At 45.4% G+C, this 17,812-nt stretch overlaps 1 protein-coding gene across 1 annotated transcript in view; it reads left to right on the top strand.

Annotated features, from left to right (window-relative positions):
• LOC131592471 (coiled-coil domain-containing protein 3-like) overlaps window positions 1–14,451 on the top strand; it is a gene marked incomplete at its 5' end in the record, with an annotated part of 35,613 nt that extends 21,162 nt beyond the window's left edge. The window contains one exon of the mRNA XM_058864002.1: window positions 12,369–14,451. Coding sequence (XP_058719985.1) covers window positions 12,369–12,644 — 276 coding nt within the window. The remainder of the gene's footprint in view (window positions 1–12,368) is intronic.
• Window positions 14,452–17,812: the final 3,361 nt, after the last annotated feature.

Raw genomic sequence — 17,812 nt, 5'->3', positions numbered from 1 at the left:
TAATTGGCTTTCAGTAACACTGACTGCCATGAGAAGTGCAGGTGCTGTATGCCAGTACAGGGATGTACTTATTAGCAGGATTAAACAGAGCAAGGCAGAACAGAGAAATCACCTGAATGGGGCTCAGATTAAACAAATTGGTCATCCAGTTTTATCAGCTGAGTTTGTGTTGCACTTTACATGTCCTAACCCTAAACCACATCTGGCTGATGAAGAGAGGCCTCAAATAGCTGCAGGAAAGGGTGCTTACCATTCCCTCCAGAGGCTTAGTGCCATGTTCTTGCTGTGCTGCTCCAGATTACCTCGCACACCCATTAATTTCTGACCGAGGTAATGGGTGAGAATAAAAGTTTTCTTTCATTCCTGTAAAAACCCCTAGTGTATTCTTCTGCTGGCTTTTCTGCTCGTTTACTGACCCTTAGGTCCAGAATGATAAGAGGAATGACCATTACTATGTTGTTGCCTAACCACTCACACCCATTTTGTTGGTGAACCGTGCCTAAGGAATAGTTTGTTTTGTTTTCCATGGCCCAATAAATGCAGTTGCTGGAAGTTGTCCCTTTGATCATACTTGAAATCTTGGTCTTGGGACCATGGACATTGCTCCTGTATCTGAGCCATATCTAAGCCATGTTCACAAAGCCTTTTTCCCCTTCTTGGATAATGTGAACTTAAATGCCTTGATCAATGACACAAAAAGATACAACTTTCATATTGCAAACTTGTATTGACTAAATCCCTCAATACTGAAAGTTGAATCTCTCACATGGTCCAGTGATGGGCAATTTGTCCAGGATCCTTACTGAACAATATGTTTCCAGATTGCAGGAAACAAGGCTGCTGTTACGGGCAATGCCTACCAACACTTAAGGAAAAACCTGGTTTCTGGGCTCATAGTCTGAATTTGCACAGAGAAGCACTGTGGCCATTCAGTATGCAAGTGAAATATCTGCCCATGAGTCCTGGCTCTGCTATTGCTCCTGTCCCATACACACTGCTCAGGCTTTGAATATGGACCTTTGTGGATTAGATTATAATGACTCAGAAACTCTATAAATCACAGATGTTCTGTAATCCCCATTTTTGGAGACAGGGAATCGAAGCACAGGGAAGCTATTTACTGGACTTAATATCCCCTAACTGGTTATTGCCCTCACTGTAGTGGAGACCTCCAGTCCCATTCCTCTGATAAGGAAGAGTGTTTTATCTGCCCTCTTTGATGAGGTGTGAAATGCACGTGCTGCTTAATGAGAGCAAGCTGTTCAGATAACACAGAATGATAGAGATTTTGTTCTTCCAACATTATAATTGCCAAAAGATGTCCTAATTATGGGGCTAGACTGGAGCCCAGGTCCTGAATTCCTCAGAGTGGGTTTGCTATCTTTTTTTGGGTTTGTTTTGTTTTGTTTTAAATTCTATCATGTTAGGCAATTTTTGTGGAGTTGTGTGGATGGTGACTGGTGTGGGTACTGTGATTGCTGCTGCAGGAGGGGTGTGAGGCAATACAGATCATCTGCTCTTCAAGGCTGTCCATTCCCTGGCCATTACTATTGCTAAAGTTATGCAATACAAAGCTGGTGAAAGTACAGATAACTTCTGTGTCAGAGAAATATGGAAAAAGCATAACAAATTCCACAGAAGAATTTTGGACTGATAGAGAAAATTAATTTCATAACCACAGTTAAAGTCCATGCATACACAAACAGTAATGCAGACTTACAGGCATTTGCTGTCTGTCCCTAAGTATTTGGCTAGGAACAATAGCAGATTTTACAGGTAAAAAGACATAACAGCAGGATATGATGAGATTTTTCAGACCTCAGTGCAGTTATTCACAAAAGAGCCAAACCCCAAGGTAGTGCATGATTGTACTGTAGCTCAAAGGTATCACCATGTGCTCACTGTGAAGTGGTGTGGCACTTACTATGTAATTATCTCTCTCCAGCACAATTATTAACATAGGATTAAACAGTTGAGAGCCACCACTGCAACATTAACTAGCAGTGGGATGCGTGCTCTATAATTTAGATGCTTGCAGGGAAGAGTTCACCACAGGGCATCCACCAGCCCTGTGGGCATTTTGTCCTGTGTAGCTGTGGCTGCAGACCTCCATCTCCTGAAATCAGGCTGGAAAGAGTGCTCCAGGCTTGTGTGTATGGGGAGGCCTGACTCATGCTTCCCTTATGACCTTACTTTCCATGGGCATTGTAGCCAGCCCTGTGTGAAAAGCTTTTCCTTGTATAAAGCAGTAAGATGTGCAGCACATGGTGGGAGTTTCTGGTGCTTCTGTGTCTGTATGAAGTGCAGCAAAGCAGCAGGGAGAAATTTTGGCCACTAAATACAACATTGGATTTAAAATATGACCTTGTATTTCCCTGACCCTGTGTTTCTGTTGAGAATTGAAATACTGGCCCAGGAATAGAACCTGATCTGAAGAATTATACTGGAGTGAAAACAGCTTTTGTCTCCTATAGAAATAGCCATTAGTGCCCCGAATGCTTAGGGCCATCTCAGTACATGCAAGCAGGAGGGTGGTCCTCTAAATATCGTATCTTTCCACCTTGAAAATTGTCTATTTGCCAAATCCTTCCATCTTCATAATACCCTGTTGCCCATTTATCTCACCCAGGGTGGTCTGGGGCCCTTTCAGGATTTATAGCCCACGCAGCAGCGGGAACAGTGGACAGCCTGCTCTGGGCTGCCTGGTGGGACAGGAATATCTGTGAGTAGCAGTGAGCTCCCGTCAGCCAGATGTTAGTACTTGGAGCTTGTTGTTCAGAGATGCTGATTAGTCTCTCAGGCACTTGGTCCCTTTCTCAACACTGACATTAGTCAGAGAGCCCCCACAGATCACAGATGTTTGTTTTTCCCTCCCTTTGTCTTTGCTTCTTCAACCTCACTGAGGCTTTTCCACTTCATGCTGTGGCAACCTGTGGTACTTCCATGTTTGAATAAGGGCTGGACCTGGTCCTCAGCCCTGCTGGCTCGGTCACCTCTCCCAAGGCTGCTGGCACAGGGCACAGCAAACAGCTCCTTGCTGAGGTCTCCTCTTTGCTCTGGGCTTGCAGAGCAGATGCAGACGCCCTTTGTCAAGCCTGTGTGTTTCACCCAGCCTGACTTCAATGCTGCTGCCATCACTTCCATTCAGGTTTCACAAATCCCTTACTGCTTGCAGGAAAAGGCTTCATTAGGGCCTCTTGTCCTGCTCCTGCCATCACAGGGGCATCTCCACCATGTGCGTAAGCACCGTGTTGGAGTTGTTTCCGTACTATTCAACTCGGCTTTAGTGCCTGATTCCCTGCTCTAAATTAATTCCTCTGACTCATCCTCCCAAGGAATTTCTATCTCTGTAAAGACTGTAGAAAAAGATCAGAAAGCCTGCTAAAATATGTAACCTCAGTCCTGAGTAGGAAACATTTCCACAGAAGGGACCCCCACCAAACAGAGATAAATACAAGTCTGAGTGTTGTCTTTTCAATTCCTGTGCTTTTCTGGACCCAAATAGACCCGGGAATTAAAGTGAAATGTCACCAGAAGTTCCTATGGATGCTCAGGAGAGATGTGAACATTCCCCCTCCCCAGTGGCACCGTGGGGCAGCAGGTTGCCATGGGGCACCTTCAATTTCTCTTTGAAATCCAGAAGCCGTGCACAGCAGCAGGGCACGCTCAGGGCTTCCAGCTGAGCCTTCAGCCAAGGAAATCCTATCTGTTTGTAAAGGCAGCTGAGCTGCAGCAGCTTGTGTGCAGTGTGAAGCCAACACATCCAGAGCGGAGGGATTTATAGGGGAACTTGACTTTTATAGATGTTGCATTAACTTTAAAGATTTGCCTTTCTCAGCATGGGTTCTGCCCCTGTGCATACAAACACCCCTGGGTATGATATATTTTCTGGGGAGGAGACATGGTCTCCAACTACAGTAAATGTCTATTTTTTTGCTTTCTTGAGAGGCAGCATTCAGTGCTTTGCAGTCACACTGTGGCCATTTGCCAGTACTCACCCACAGCCTGCTGGGATTTGCTTGGCTTCTCTCTTTCCCCATTTTGACTTATAGGTGACAGAGAAACAAAGGTTCTCTTCATATTATACATAACATTAATTTTGTTATATATTTACTGATCCAAATTCTTCCCTCCTCAGTGGCAGAGGATGTGGGCTCTGAACATTTGCACTCTGAACCTGCTGAGGGGTACAGGGAGGTCTGGCATGGCCTTACCCCCAGGTGGTTCTGAATTCCTTAAGAGCTTAATCAACCTTGTTTCCATGTGTCCCTTGTTTTCCCACAGTCCATGTCTCCCACCTGTTCTTTTGTACCCCTTACATCCATGTTTAAGTATACCTCAGCTTACAGGCATTCCTGCAGCACCTGCCACACCAAAACATCCGTCACCTCTGTCAGGACTGCCAGGGAACTAACTCTACAAGCTGTAATACATCAGGCTGAAATAAATCACACTTGATGTAAAGATCCCAGACCAGGTATAACGCTACATTAAACCAATGTTATTCTCATGCAAATTAATACTAATAAAGATAAATAATTTTCTTCACCATCTGATGCTGGTGCTCAGCTTCAGCTGCATCTGGGGATGGTATATTTGGATATCCTATACTTCCCTCACTGCTACAGTGCTATAAGGTGTATGCCCTCTTGTCGCTCTATTAGGAATGGCTGGGAAGAGGCGACACAGACTCTCTAGGAGTTACTCAGGAGAATTTCTTGTAGTTTATTACTTTAGCTCTGTTTTATAGACCGATACATGGAAAGTACAGAAAGGAAACTCTTATTGGTTAGTAAGCTACTACATTACCCATCATTGGTCAGTGGCACACTACCCCCTGGCCTTCTCCTGCAAAGAAAACAAGGGACAGACAAACAGCACTTGGCAAGGCTGTTTTCTGTCTGTGAGGATTGTTTTAAATCTTCCCCTGAATTTCTCAGGCTAGCTTCTCAGGCAAGACTGAGAAGCTATATGGCCTGCAGTTTCACAAGCTCTCTGTTACAGAGTTAGTATCTACATCCTCTACTTGACAGGACTACTAAAATAAAGGAGGTTTCTACAAGCTGTTGTAACGCAAGATAAAGGTCAGTTCATTAAAAAAAATTCAGTAAATAGGAGCAAATCACAAGATACTATGCTGCAGTGATCAGAAGTTTCTCCTTTCCCTGAGTTCCCACCAATGAAAAGAAAGGACACAATACACTTTGATTTTGGGTCTTGCTGGTTTTATCCCTTCCTTGGTATTTAATTAGCTCTCTGTGTGTATGCGTGTGGGGAATGGTGATCTAATCCTATTGAAATACAAGCCAAGTAAAACAAGTTTAGATGGAGCAACTTTCAGTTAGAGAACAATACACTTGGGCTAAGGTATATTAGCAAAGTAGTTTTAGGCATATCAGACCTAATTGGTTTTATTTTGACAATAGTAATACTAGGTGGGGAAAAGCTGAGTTGAAAATTAAAGTGGATAGCAAGTTTTGGTAATTTTAGTAGCTGTGGTAATGGAAAGGTTCTGTACATATTGTTGGGAAAAAAAGCCTCACACAGAGACTTCTGAAGCTCTGCTGAAACTGCAATCGGCTCTGAGACCAAAAAAAAAAAAAAAAAAGATTCTGTTATTTGGACATTTTCAGTGTTCAGGCAGAGCAAAATGCAGAAATCTCTGAAGCAGCCTGTCTTGTAAGGTAGACATAAACACACATTTTCCCATTGAAACTGTGGAGAAAATATTTTGTTTGTCCTTCCTCAAAACATTTTCATTTTAGCTCAGCTGGGTACTGCATTTTAACATTCAGAATCATTTACCTATAACCGAACAGCTTAATCCAGACCTGCCCCGTGTGCTCCTGACCAGAACAGGACAGAGGTGTACCGGGAATACCCACCAGCCACGCGTGGTGCTTATAAGGAGCGAAGGCAGAGGCTGCGTTTGCTTGGGTTGTGTTTCTGCCTGGCAAACAGCTGTGCTGCAGAGCTGTGAGCTCGCCGCCCTTGCAATGAGCTCTGTACATCCCCTGGAACAGGGGGGAGAGCCAGGAGTGGTGTCCCGGCTGCCGTCTCTGCTTTTGTACGCCACGGAGCCGTGTGCCACCCCACGGCTCCTTATTCCACTGGCCACGCTGAGAAGTTCTGGTGGAGGGAGTCCGAGGAGGGTGATGCGAGTCTAGGCAAAGAGGCTGGCAGAGTTGCACGGGGGTAAAGCCCTGTGAGGGCTCTAAGACTCTCTGCCTCCCCAGCCGTGGCCCATCTCAGCAGGTACACATTGCTGGGAAGCTCCTGGGAATGCAGAAGGCACAAGGGATGGGGCAGGTGGGGCTGAGCACGGAGCTCAGTCGTGGAGCAGGAGTTCGGCTACTCCTGTTAAACAGCTTAGACCGAGACTTCCCTGCAGATCCCCTCCCAGTTCACCACCGCATTCCTGCGGCATCCAGGGCGAATCGCTCGGAGGAACGTATTCAAAGGAAACAAGGCAAGAGCGGCGTTCCTCCGCCTCAGTGCCGGGGAAAAGCAGCGGGCTGGCTCCTGTGTGCCTCCCGTGCTGACTGCGTGCTCAGTGAGCCTAGGAAAGGAACTTGTTGATGCCCCAGAATGAGCTCGCACCCTCCTGATTTATTTTTCTCTTCCTGGAGACCTTCTGTCTCCCACTGCCTGGGCAGGGAATTTAGGGATTTACTGTCAGGACTGACTTATCTGCTCACTTGGCACGAGTGAGGTGCCTGTGGTAGGCAGTCTGGCTCATACCCTACACATTTTTTTTTCCCTCTTTCTTGTCTTCATGATTAGTGTGGTTTCTATACTTGCTAAACTATTGACTTTTATCCTACACAAGTATAGGGGATAAGGTGTTGATCCCTTCCTGGGCACTGGTGGTGACTGTGATGATGTATTCCCATCCCCATTTCCAGTCCTGGCAGAGGTGTCTTGATGCGACTGTCACTTGGTATCTTTGTTTCCATCCTCCCAGCAGCATCTCAGGCTTCAGGGCTCCAAGTGCCAGGGGAAAGCAATGCCTCAGGACAAGTTCTAGGTGTAGTTTTGGGGCCGGAGACCTCTCTTCAGGTACCTCCATGTCTGAAGCTCTTTTCACCAGTTCTCAAGTGCCCTGTAATGACTCTGCATCCTGTAAAACCACTGCCAGCCAGAACAGAGGTGTAAGGGCTGTGAGCTTGAAGGGGAAGTGTGGGGTTTTGCAATGGATGCCAGCAAAACCCACTGCAGGTGAGAGCCACCAGCAGTTCAAATACCTTCACACCAAGCAGTGGTTTGATGCAGATCAGAAAAAAGCTCGTTTTAAAGACCCCCAAGTGCCTATGGACATGGATTTGTGTCTGTTTCCAGGGGAAATTTCTCCAAACTCCAAGAAAATTATCTGTATCCTGCCCTTGCAGCCTGCCCTGGGAAGTCAGTGTCATTCAGATGGCATTTGATAGGACTCACAGTGACATGCATCCCACTCTGAGATAGTTATCTAGGCAGGAGTCTCCAAAGCTTGTCCACTGAATGGAAGTGTCTAAAGTGTGCAAGATACCTCCTCTAGGATGTGCCCATTCCTCTCTGATGACTGTTGAGAAAGATGACTTCCCTTGACTAGCTGCATCTAAGGAGCTTAAAGAGAAAATCTACTTTTAGTGAGGAGTGAAATGAGGAAGAAAAACAGTGCTGAGATACTTCTGGGTGGGTGTGGCCTGGCAGAGGCTTCCTGTAGGTAGTGTTTCATACCCCAAAGAAATTCCTATCTCTAATATTTTGAATGAACTGGAGAGTTGTGCTACAACCATTACATTTCTTGTGGCAAATGCTGACCCAGCACTCAGCAAGGTAACAACAGCCACAACAATTTCTTTCTCCATCCAGGAGATGGGATATGCATTTTGCTGATTCATATGAGCTCCTAGGATGAAATCCCAGCTCATGTCCATTAATGTCAGTGGTGCTGGATATGTCCTTGGGACCCCAATTCTGTACCTCTGAAAATGCATTTCTTGCAGCAAGCAAAGGTGGTTTAATTCACCACTGCCATGCCCCCAGCACTTCACCCAACACAAGGCTTTAACAGTGCTGACAGGGACTTTTCCACACTTCAGCACAAGTGTTAGTCTTGGCTGAAAAATCCCAGTAACTGGAGGTTAAGTCACTCCATCCCAAACCCAATACTCCCCTCTGCCAGACCTCTCCCATTATTCTTTGATTCCTTGTCTCTCTTTCCATGCAACACACTCACTCCCACAGGAAAGACTTTTAGGTAGTGGGACTCCAGTGGTTTTTAGCACTGTTGCCATAAGGAGCGTGCATGAGGAGATAGCTGGGACTCAACATGAGTCCCTTGGGTAAGTGAAGAGCAAGACTTGGGTGCCACTGCAGGGTTTTGAGTGACTTGAGTTCTGTAACACTAACTTCAACCACTTTTGGACATTTTGTGGTGGCTGAACACTACCATCACACCCTTATCCATGGCACCTTTATCCACTGGGCCACTCAAGCTTGTAGAAGACAAGTGTGTATCTGTCAATAAGTGTATATACATACACATATATATATATACACATATATACATATATACATATATACATATATACATATATACATATATACATATATACATATATACATATATACATATATATATACATATACACACACACATATCTATATCTATATCTATATCTATATCTATATCTATATCTATATCTATATCTATATCTATATCTATATCTATATCTATATCTATATCTATATCTATATCTATATCTATATCTATATCTATATCTATATCTATATCTATATCTATATCTATATCTATATCTATATCTATATCTATATCTATATCTATATCTATATCTATATATCTATATCTATATCTATATCTATATCTATATATATCTATCTATATATATATATCTCAGTTCAGGGTGTTTGGTAAGGGGCGCGCATGCCTCTAATGTGATGCTCCAAAATCAGTTTGTTAGATTAGTGATTGGACTGGATGATCTTGGAGGTCTTTTCTAACCTCAATGATTCTGTGATTCTATTCTATTTATTACATGCTGATTTCTTTGGCAGACTTTGTAAATCTCCTAGGTATGGTGAAACTTTAAACTCGGTAGATTTGTGATGTGGTCTCTCAGATGAATACTCAAATATATTTATAGGTGTTTCACAGCTGTAGATTGTCTGGGATAAATCCTCAGGATCTGTATGGTTCTTGTGCCACCTTTCTCATGACATCTCCTGGTACTGCTCTGAACCTGAGTGTACCACTGCTGAGGATGCCTTCCTAACAAAACTGTGGAACAAGGAGACATGCAGACAGATCTTCAGACCAAACAACTCTTCTGAATTATGGGTCATTAAGGGATTCAAATTTTGAAGGGAATTTGGAAAATTACCTATAAGGTTTGCCTTGTCCTTCTCTTCATTTCCCAAGCATCCAAGTAGCTACTTGGACTGCTTAACTTCTCACCAGCTTGTTCAGCAGCTGGGTTGGTTATCCAGGCTGTCCTGAGCTCTCAGCTGTCACAGTAACACAGTTCTCAGCATAAGTTTAAGGATAACTTGGTTGCAGTCAGGTGAATCCCAGCCCCAGGCAGTAACAGCAAAGACAGGACAGCAGTCACACTTAAACATCATCATCATTATCATCATCCTCATCATCATCTCCACTGCAGAGTCCTGTGAAAAATGCTGCGTGTAACCTGCCAGTGAGAATGAGAGGACTCCACCTTGTTATTTTTCCCCATGTAGAAGGAACAAAGTATTTATTTTCCAGCTGGTAGTGTTAGAGTTGCAGGCAGGCATCCAGTTATCAAGCTGGGCTCTTCTTATCACCTATCCTGTTGGCAAACAAAGCTGTGCATGTCACAGAGTACCTCTGTTTTTTAGAACTGTGCTGTTCCCGTGATGTCTCTGTATATCTCCAGATAATTTAAGCACTGAACTGTGTGTTTCAGACTGGAGAGTGAGGACTGTATAAAAACAGTATAAGCAAATGAGCTGGTTAGCTTTTTGATGGTGTTTGAGAAGTTTCTGAGTGGCTCTGTAGAGCAGTTCTACCTCTGCTGACAGAGGACCAACCTTAAAATGTTTGGGAGTGTCTCTGAGATGAGGATAATACCATCCCTGATGTTTGCTATTCCCCCATCAGCCAGCCCAGACAGAAATGCAGTTGGGTTCACACAACCTCCCACTTCAGCTGCATGAAGTGTTTGTTCCTCTGCACTGGACTCTGGCATAGGCCATACCTATCACTGCAGCCATGGAAAATACAGGAAATCACTTGAGAAGCAGAGTTTCCACCTCATGTCTTCCCAACAAACATATTTCCCTAACTCAGTGTCCTCCTTTATGGGGATTTAAATTCAAGAAGTGTTCTGCTTGAGGTTTTGCAAGGGTTTGGCAAACACAAAAGCCAAGATGTGCTGGCTGTTTTCAAAGAGCTCTTGGAATGAACTGTGATCAAAACCAAACTCTCCTTTTCAACACAATTCCTGGCCCTCTATCTGTGAGCTCCCCATCTCGCTAGCATTCATTTGTAAAAGAACCCTAGTGAGAGAACAGTTGGGATAAGAATTTGCCATATAGCAAAACCCTGCAGTGCTTTTGCTCAAGGAACAAGAGCTTCCAAGGGAGTGGAAGCAGTTGCTATTTTTGTGTTGACTGGCCATGGTTTCCCACTGCTGGGGGTTTCCAAAGCAAATGAAATGTTATTCATCAAGGCAGGCTCCCTCCCCAACTTTCAGTTGTTGAAAATACTACAAAGTAAGATGGAAAGAAACATGTAATCCTTCATCATCACAGTCAGGATTTACTTGTTTATTTAGATTCCCTGTCTGTTCCAAATGTTCTGCCAGAGAAAGCCCATCCAAACTCCAGGAGTGCTTGACACACATAGAAGAATTTCTAGACATATTTTGAAGATAAATCCAGCAGAATACTCTGCCTGTCCTCACAGTGCAGCAGCAAGATGAAAGTCCCACAGGCACAATAAAATATCTCAGGGTGTTTTTTGTAGGAAAAAAAAAAAGCAGGAGGCACCTGAGGAGAAATGAATTTTGATGTGGATCTTCTAAATCAGAAATTTTTTGGTGGAGCTGTCCTTGAGCTCATCTTTTTCTGCCTGGAAAATGTGTTCCAGGTAGAAAAAAATGGAACTTGGTGTCTTTGCGGTCAGTAAAAGGAGATGGTTGTGTTCAGAGGGTGATTCCTCCCTCTGCCCTAGAAGGTGCAAGTCAGCCCCTGGAAGGGTGTCTCTCCCTGCAGACATTACAGGGGAAAAATGCAAAGAGAGGAGCCCAGACCTGAGTCTCACTTTTAGCTGCTTAAGAGAAGGCAGCTGAATCCCATCCCAAGTGAGGCTGTGTGTCAGAAACTGAACTTATTTGAACTGAAACTATTCAGCAGCCCTTTGGCTGGTGTTTGTCATCCCACTCCTGTTGCTGCACCTACAAGCAGGAAACAAGTGAGACCATAAACATGCCCATGAGATAAGTGACATCTTTTGGGTCATCCTAGGATGAGGTAGTAGAAGATGAATACTTGTCCAACAGATCTTTTGCAATTGTACCATCACCCAACCCAGTGGATTTGAAAATGCCCTGTGAGGTATTCTTCTAGTGATGCCTTGGGGACAACATCTTTGAAACCACCTCTCTTTTTTATTTCGTATATAAGAGCCACTGGCATGAGTGAACATCAAGAACTTGATGTCCCTTCTGGGGGCAAGATTGCAGTAAGTTGTATAGGGTAGAGTGGAAGGGGAACTTTTCAGGCAATGACCCCCTAAATAATAACTTCTGTTAAAGTTCTGGGATCATGGATGCTCCTAGAGACTGCTGAGATCTTACCCTCTAGGGATTTTTCTTAAACAAGACAATGTAATGGGTTGTTGAAGATACCTCTGTTCTTGGAAAGGCAAAAGAACAAGTTCTGTGTTTGGCAGGTGTGGTTCTCATTTCACATGTTGACACAAAGAGCAACGGGCAGGCTCTCATCAGAGTCTGGGGTTTCTGAAGGGCTAATGAGCTGAATCAAAGCTAGTTTTCCAAAAGTGACACCTCTTTACCCAAGTTTAATACCAGGGCAGCCTTTCTTCATAAACTCAATGTAGCCTAAGTGCACTGGACAGGTCTGAAAAAACAGTTCATAAAAGTAATTTTGAATCACTGTTATCATTAAGATTTACAATTTTTGGTTTTAACTAAATCCATAAGTGAGAGAGAGGATTTTACTTAAAAATATATAAAAATAAAGTAAAAGTTACTCCAGATAAGCATTTTGTTTTTGAGAAGTTGTGAGGTGTTTTCTGCAGTGTCTGAATTAACCCTTGTTATGATAACTTTTTTGTGCAAAGCTCACCTCTGCTGTCCCCACAGCTCATGTGCTCCTCAGTGCAGAAGGCCCTGTTTGAGGAGGAGGATAGAGTGAAGAAGCTGCAGCAGAAAGTGGCATCGCTGGAGAAGCGCAACAAGCAGCTGCGGGATCGAGTGAAGAAAGTCAAGAGGTCTCTCCGGCAAGCCAGGAAAAACTCCAGGCACATGGAGCTGGTGAACCGAAAGCTCAGTGAGAAACTTTCCTCTGCAGGTGGTCAAATCCCCTATATTAACTCTTTGAAGCAGGAGAACTCCCATGGTACCTACCTTAAAGTATAATGCAAGGGTAAGTGCTCAGGCCAGTGGTAATGGTGAATTTTGTCTGCATTAGATCAGGGTCTGGCCCTCACACACTTTGTCTACGCTGTGCTTCAAACCTTGCATGGAAAATGAATCTGAACTTGCTTTAGACACGGTGCCAGTTTAAACAGGAATGCCATCTGGATTTGGAACTGCCCAAAGCCGTGTCCTCGCTGTTCTCAGTGGACACAGGACCAGACAGTCATCTGTGCTTCTCCTTCCTCACCCACCTCCACCTCCAACACCTCCAGGTTGTCTTTGATGGAAGTGCCAGCCCAGCCCTCTGGGCCATTGCAGGCACTTGACACAGGAGTTCTTCCTGCCAGTTTACCTCCTCCTCATGGGCTGGGCAAGCAAGGCTTGTGATCTAGGGATGAATGCGGTGGGAAGGAGGAAGGCATGGATGTCCTTTGCTCACCCCCAGGCTCTCAATCCTGCTTGAGCTTGACTGAAGTCTACATCCAGTGCCTGGGCATAGGCTACAACTGAGACTCAGGCAGTTTGTGCCTCTCTTCAGCACGAGGTATAGATGTGCCCAAACTGTCTTAAGACTGTTCCTGTATATCCTTAACTATTCTAAATCAAATATATAACAACTTTCATTTTTCCAAGAAGTGCCTCAAGGCTCTCAGTAACTCACTCAGGTGCCTTTATCATTGGTCAGCCAAGCAGGTTGGAAACTACATAATTTTGGGACTCTGTCTAAGACCTAATCCTGCAGTCAGGAGTGGACTTAGCCTATGAGTGGGTGCTGGATCAGGTCCAGCAGGAAATTTCAGATCCCATTCTCAAGCAGGTTTAAGTTACAGTGTGGACAAAGCTTCAAGTTTTGTAGTCACTGTTTGAGGTATAATTGAGGTTGCTGGGCAGCCTCACTTAGTTACACTTAAAACCTGTAGAGACCACATCAATATCAACAGGGCATTAAAAATTTAGGTAGTTTATATATGTATATATTTTAAAATCCTATAGAAAATATTTTTATTACACATTTGATATAGTTAATTTCTTAAAATATGAAGTAAAATCTGTTTCTTGATTATCTCATTAAAAAAGAAAAGTCCATCATATCCTTTATTAGGCATTTACAAACTGACTTCTGCTCAAGCAGTGGGGTTTTAGGCATCAGTATCCGTAGCTGATAATGTTAATGCTTGAAACTATCCCTGCACTTGGAAAAGCCCATATCAGCTTTCAAATGTGAGCTTCAGTCCAAGCAGAACACAGAAGCTGACTCTCACTACCTTCCACTCTTGGTCCTTTTGGAAATACATTTTTTTTTCCCCCTTTAGAAATAATGTTGGCATTTCTTAAGGTTCTGACTCCTCCATAAGCTCCACCAGTTTCAAAGGCTCTGCCTCCCACATCACCACAATTTGAATTGTTTTCTGCTGGAGTCAGCAATGCTGTTTCCTAAGAATTATTACAGAACTTAGGCTTCCCTAGAAGCCATCAAGAGATTTTTAACTCCAAAATTCAAATCCATAGGAAAGTAACTACTTTTTATTGGTTTATTTTCTGGTTTCTATAAATAAATGAACTGGTTTTCCTGGGATAGGTATTAAAAGCTTGTGTTTTAATTTTTTGTTTAGAAAAATATTCCCTCTGGTATTCATTCATGTTTTATAAGTGTTTGTATAAAGCTGAGAAAGTATAACTAATATAGTTACATCTTTGCTACTCTTAAAGATTTTCCAAACACAGTGTTGAATATATTTTTCTTTTGGCTGGTATTTTTGTTGCTTGATGAAAAGATTGGAATTTTCTTCCTGATTCCCCCTCTGTCTTCCTCAAAAAAAAAAAAAAAAAAAAAAAAAAAAGTAAAACATTTTGTTCTCCTTGTAAGTTTTGTGAGAATTTTGTTTATTCTGCAAAGAAAACAAAAAGAACCTCCCCAAATGCAACCCCAAATGGTATCACTGGGTGCAAAACCTAAAAAGATTGTTTCCTTTCATTCCTGCTTGGGTGTGGATCATTTCCAGAGATAAGGACTAGCAGTCAGATCAGGTCACAAGTTAACCCTCTCTACAAGTAACAGGGGATGCCAAACCTAAATAAAAATGCCATTAAAGCGTCAACATTGATTGCCTGTCCCTGCTGGTGACAGTATCCAGAGAGTGACCAGAAAGGCTGCACAGGCAGGAAACACAAGAGGAATGAGGAATTTGGGTTGTGTCTACCCAGGCTGGTACACGTCACACAGGGCCCACCTGACACATGCTATAATTTTTAGACCAGTCCATGGCAATTTCAGGGATCAGCTCATCTGGAGACCTGCAAAAAGGATAAAATTTCATGTCATTTCCAAGAGTAATGGGAAAGACATGATTGAGTATGTTCCTCTTGAAAAGCTATGAGGGAGAGACTGAGATGCAGAAATGAAGAGGTGGTTGGCATAGCTGGATGGGTTGTCAAGAGATGATATAGAAACCCAAAAAACATCCTGGTGAAAAACAGAAAGACAAAAAAAAAAAAATCCCCATTTGGTTAGAAACAACACTAAATGTGTCAGCCCCCCCTTGAGAAGTTCAAAGATGCTTTACAAATTAGTAACATCTGCTTTTGCAAAACATATCAGGATCTTGAAGGCTGCCAGAACTTCTGCAGGACCAGTGCTAGGGGTTTCCAGAGCAGCTGGACACAACTGGAGACAAGGATGGGAATTTTGGCATCTGTGTTCACTGTGGGGATGTTTTTGTGGACAAATAAATTTTTCCTAATGGATGCAGAGGATGACAAGAAGAAGTGAAAGAGCAAAACTCATAGTAACAGGATAGAGTAATTGTAAGAGAGGAGAAGTTCGGAGAGGAGAGGAGACTCGAGGAGAGGAGACTCGAGGAGAGGAGACTCGAGGAGAGGAGACTCGAGGAGAGGAGAGGAGAGGAGACTCGAGGAGAGGAGACTCGAGGAGAGGAGAGGAGAGGAGACTCGAGGAGAGGAGACTCGAGGAGAGGAGAGGAGAGGAGAGGAGAGGAGAGGAGAGGAGAGGAGAGGAGAGGAGAGGAGAGGAGAGGAGAGGAGAGGAGAGGAGAGGAGAGGAGAGGAGAGGAGAGGAGAGGAGAGGAGAGGAGAGGAGAGGAGAGGAGAGGAGAGGAGAGGAGAGGAGAGGAGAGGAGAGGAGAGGAGAGGAGAGGAGAGGAGAGGAGAGGAGAGGAGAGGAGAGGAGAGGAGAGGAGAGGAGAGGAGAGGAGAGGAGAGGAGAGGAGAGGAGAGGAGAGGAGAGGAGAGGAGAGGAGAGGAGAGGAGACTCGAGGAGAGGAGACTCGAGGAGAGGAGAGGAGAGGAGACTCGAGGAGAGGAGACTCGAGGAGAGGAGAGGAGAGGAGAGGAGAGGAGACTCGAGGAGAGGAGACTCGAGGAGAGGAGACTCGAGGAGAGGAGACTCGAGGAGAGGAGAGGAGAGGAGAGGAGAGGAGAGGAGAGGAGAGGAGAGGAGAGGAGACTCGAGGAGAGGAGACTCGAGGAGAGGAGAGGAGAGGAGAGGAGAGGAGAGGAGAGGAGAGGAGAGGAGAGGAGACTCGAGGAGAGGAGACTCGAGGAGAGGAGACTCGAGGAGAGGAGAGGAGAGGAGACTCGAGGAGAGGAGACTCGAGGAGAGGAGACTCGAGGAGAGGAGAGGAGAGGAGAGGAGAGGAGAGGAGAGGAGAGGAGAGGAGAGGAGAGGAGAGGAGAGGAGAGGAGAGGAGAGGAGAGGAGAGGAGAGGAGAGGAGAGGAGAGGAGAGGAGAGGAGAGGAGAGGAGAGGAGAGGAGAGGAGAGGAGAGGAGAGGAGAGGAGAGGAGAGGAGAGGAGAGGAGAGGAGAGGAGAGGAGAGGAGAGGAGAGGAGACTCGAGGAGAGGAGACTAGAGGAGAGGAGAGGAGACTCGAGGAGAGGAGACTCGAGGAGAGGAGACTCGAGGAGAGGAGACTCGAGGAGAGGAGAGGAGAGGAGAGGAGAGGAGAGGAGAGGAGAGGAGAGGAGAGGAGAGGAGAGGAGAGGAGAGGAGAGGAGAGGAGAGGAGAGGAGAGGAGAGGAGAGGAGAGGAGAGGAGAGGAGAGGAGAGGAGAGGAGAGGAGAGGAGAGGAGAGGAGAGGAGAGGAGAGGAGAGGAGACTCGAGGAGAGGAGAGGAGACTCGAGGAGAGGAGACTCGAGGAGAGGAGACTCGAGGAGAGGAGACTCGAGGAGACTCGAGGAGACTCGAGGAGAGGAGACTCGAGGAGACTCGAGGAGACTCGAGGAGACTCGAGGAGACTCGAGGAGACTCGAGGAGACTCGAGGAGAGGAGAGGAGAGGAGAGGAGAGGAGAGGAGAGGAGAGGAGAGGAGAGGAGAGGAGAGGAGAGGAGAGGAGAGGAGAGGAGAGGAGACTCGAGGAGAGGAGACTCGAGGAGAGGAGACTCGAGGAGAGGAGAGGAGAGGAGACTCGAGGAGAGGAGACTCGAGGAGAGGAGACTCGAGGAGAGGAGAGGAGAGGAGAGGAGAGGAGAGGAGAGGAGAGGAGAGGAGAGGAGAGGAGAGGAGAGGAGAGGAGAGGAGAGGAGAGGAGACTCGAGGAGAGGAGAGGAGAGGAGAGGAGAGGAGAGGAGAGGAGAGGAGAGGAGAGGAGAGGAGAGGAGAGGAGAGGAGAGGAGAGGAGAGGAGAGGAGAGGAGAGGAGAGGAGAGGAGAGGAGAGGAGAGGAGAGGAGAGGAGAGGAGAGGAGAGGAGAGGAGAGGAGAGGAGAGGAGAGGAGACTCGAGGAGAGGAGAGGAGACTCGAGGAGAGGAGAGGAGAGGAGAGGAGAGGAGAGGAGAGGAGAGGAGAGGAGAGGAGAGGAGAGGAGAGGAGAGGAGAGGAGAGGAGAGGAGAGGAGAGGAGAGGAGAGGAGAGGAGAGGAGAGGAGAGGAGAGGAGAGGAGAGGAGAGGAGAGGAGAGGAGAGGAGAGGAGAGGAGAGGAGAGGAGAGGAGAGGAGAGGAGAGGAGAGGAGAGGAGAGGAGAGGAGAGGAGAGGAGAGGAGAGGAGAGGAGAGGAGAGGAGAGGAAGGGAAATTGCTCTCTTAGGGATTGTCCTCTTTTAACCATCAACACATCTCTCTTGTACTACTTCTGTCACAACTTTTGTAGCGCTTGTATGCCTCACCAGAGCATAAGTGGATAATTCAGATGGTGATCTGCACCCAAAAACACCT

This window comes from Poecile atricapillus, chromosome W (genome assembly GCF_030490865.1).
Source record: "Poecile atricapillus isolate bPoeAtr1 chromosome W, bPoeAtr1.hap1, whole genome shotgun sequence".
Classification (NCBI taxonomy): domain Eukaryota; kingdom Metazoa; phylum Chordata; class Aves; order Passeriformes; family Paridae; genus Poecile; species Poecile atricapillus.
The sequence above is the reverse complement of the archived record's forward strand: the minus strand, read 5'-3'. Positions and strand labels throughout refer to the sequence as shown.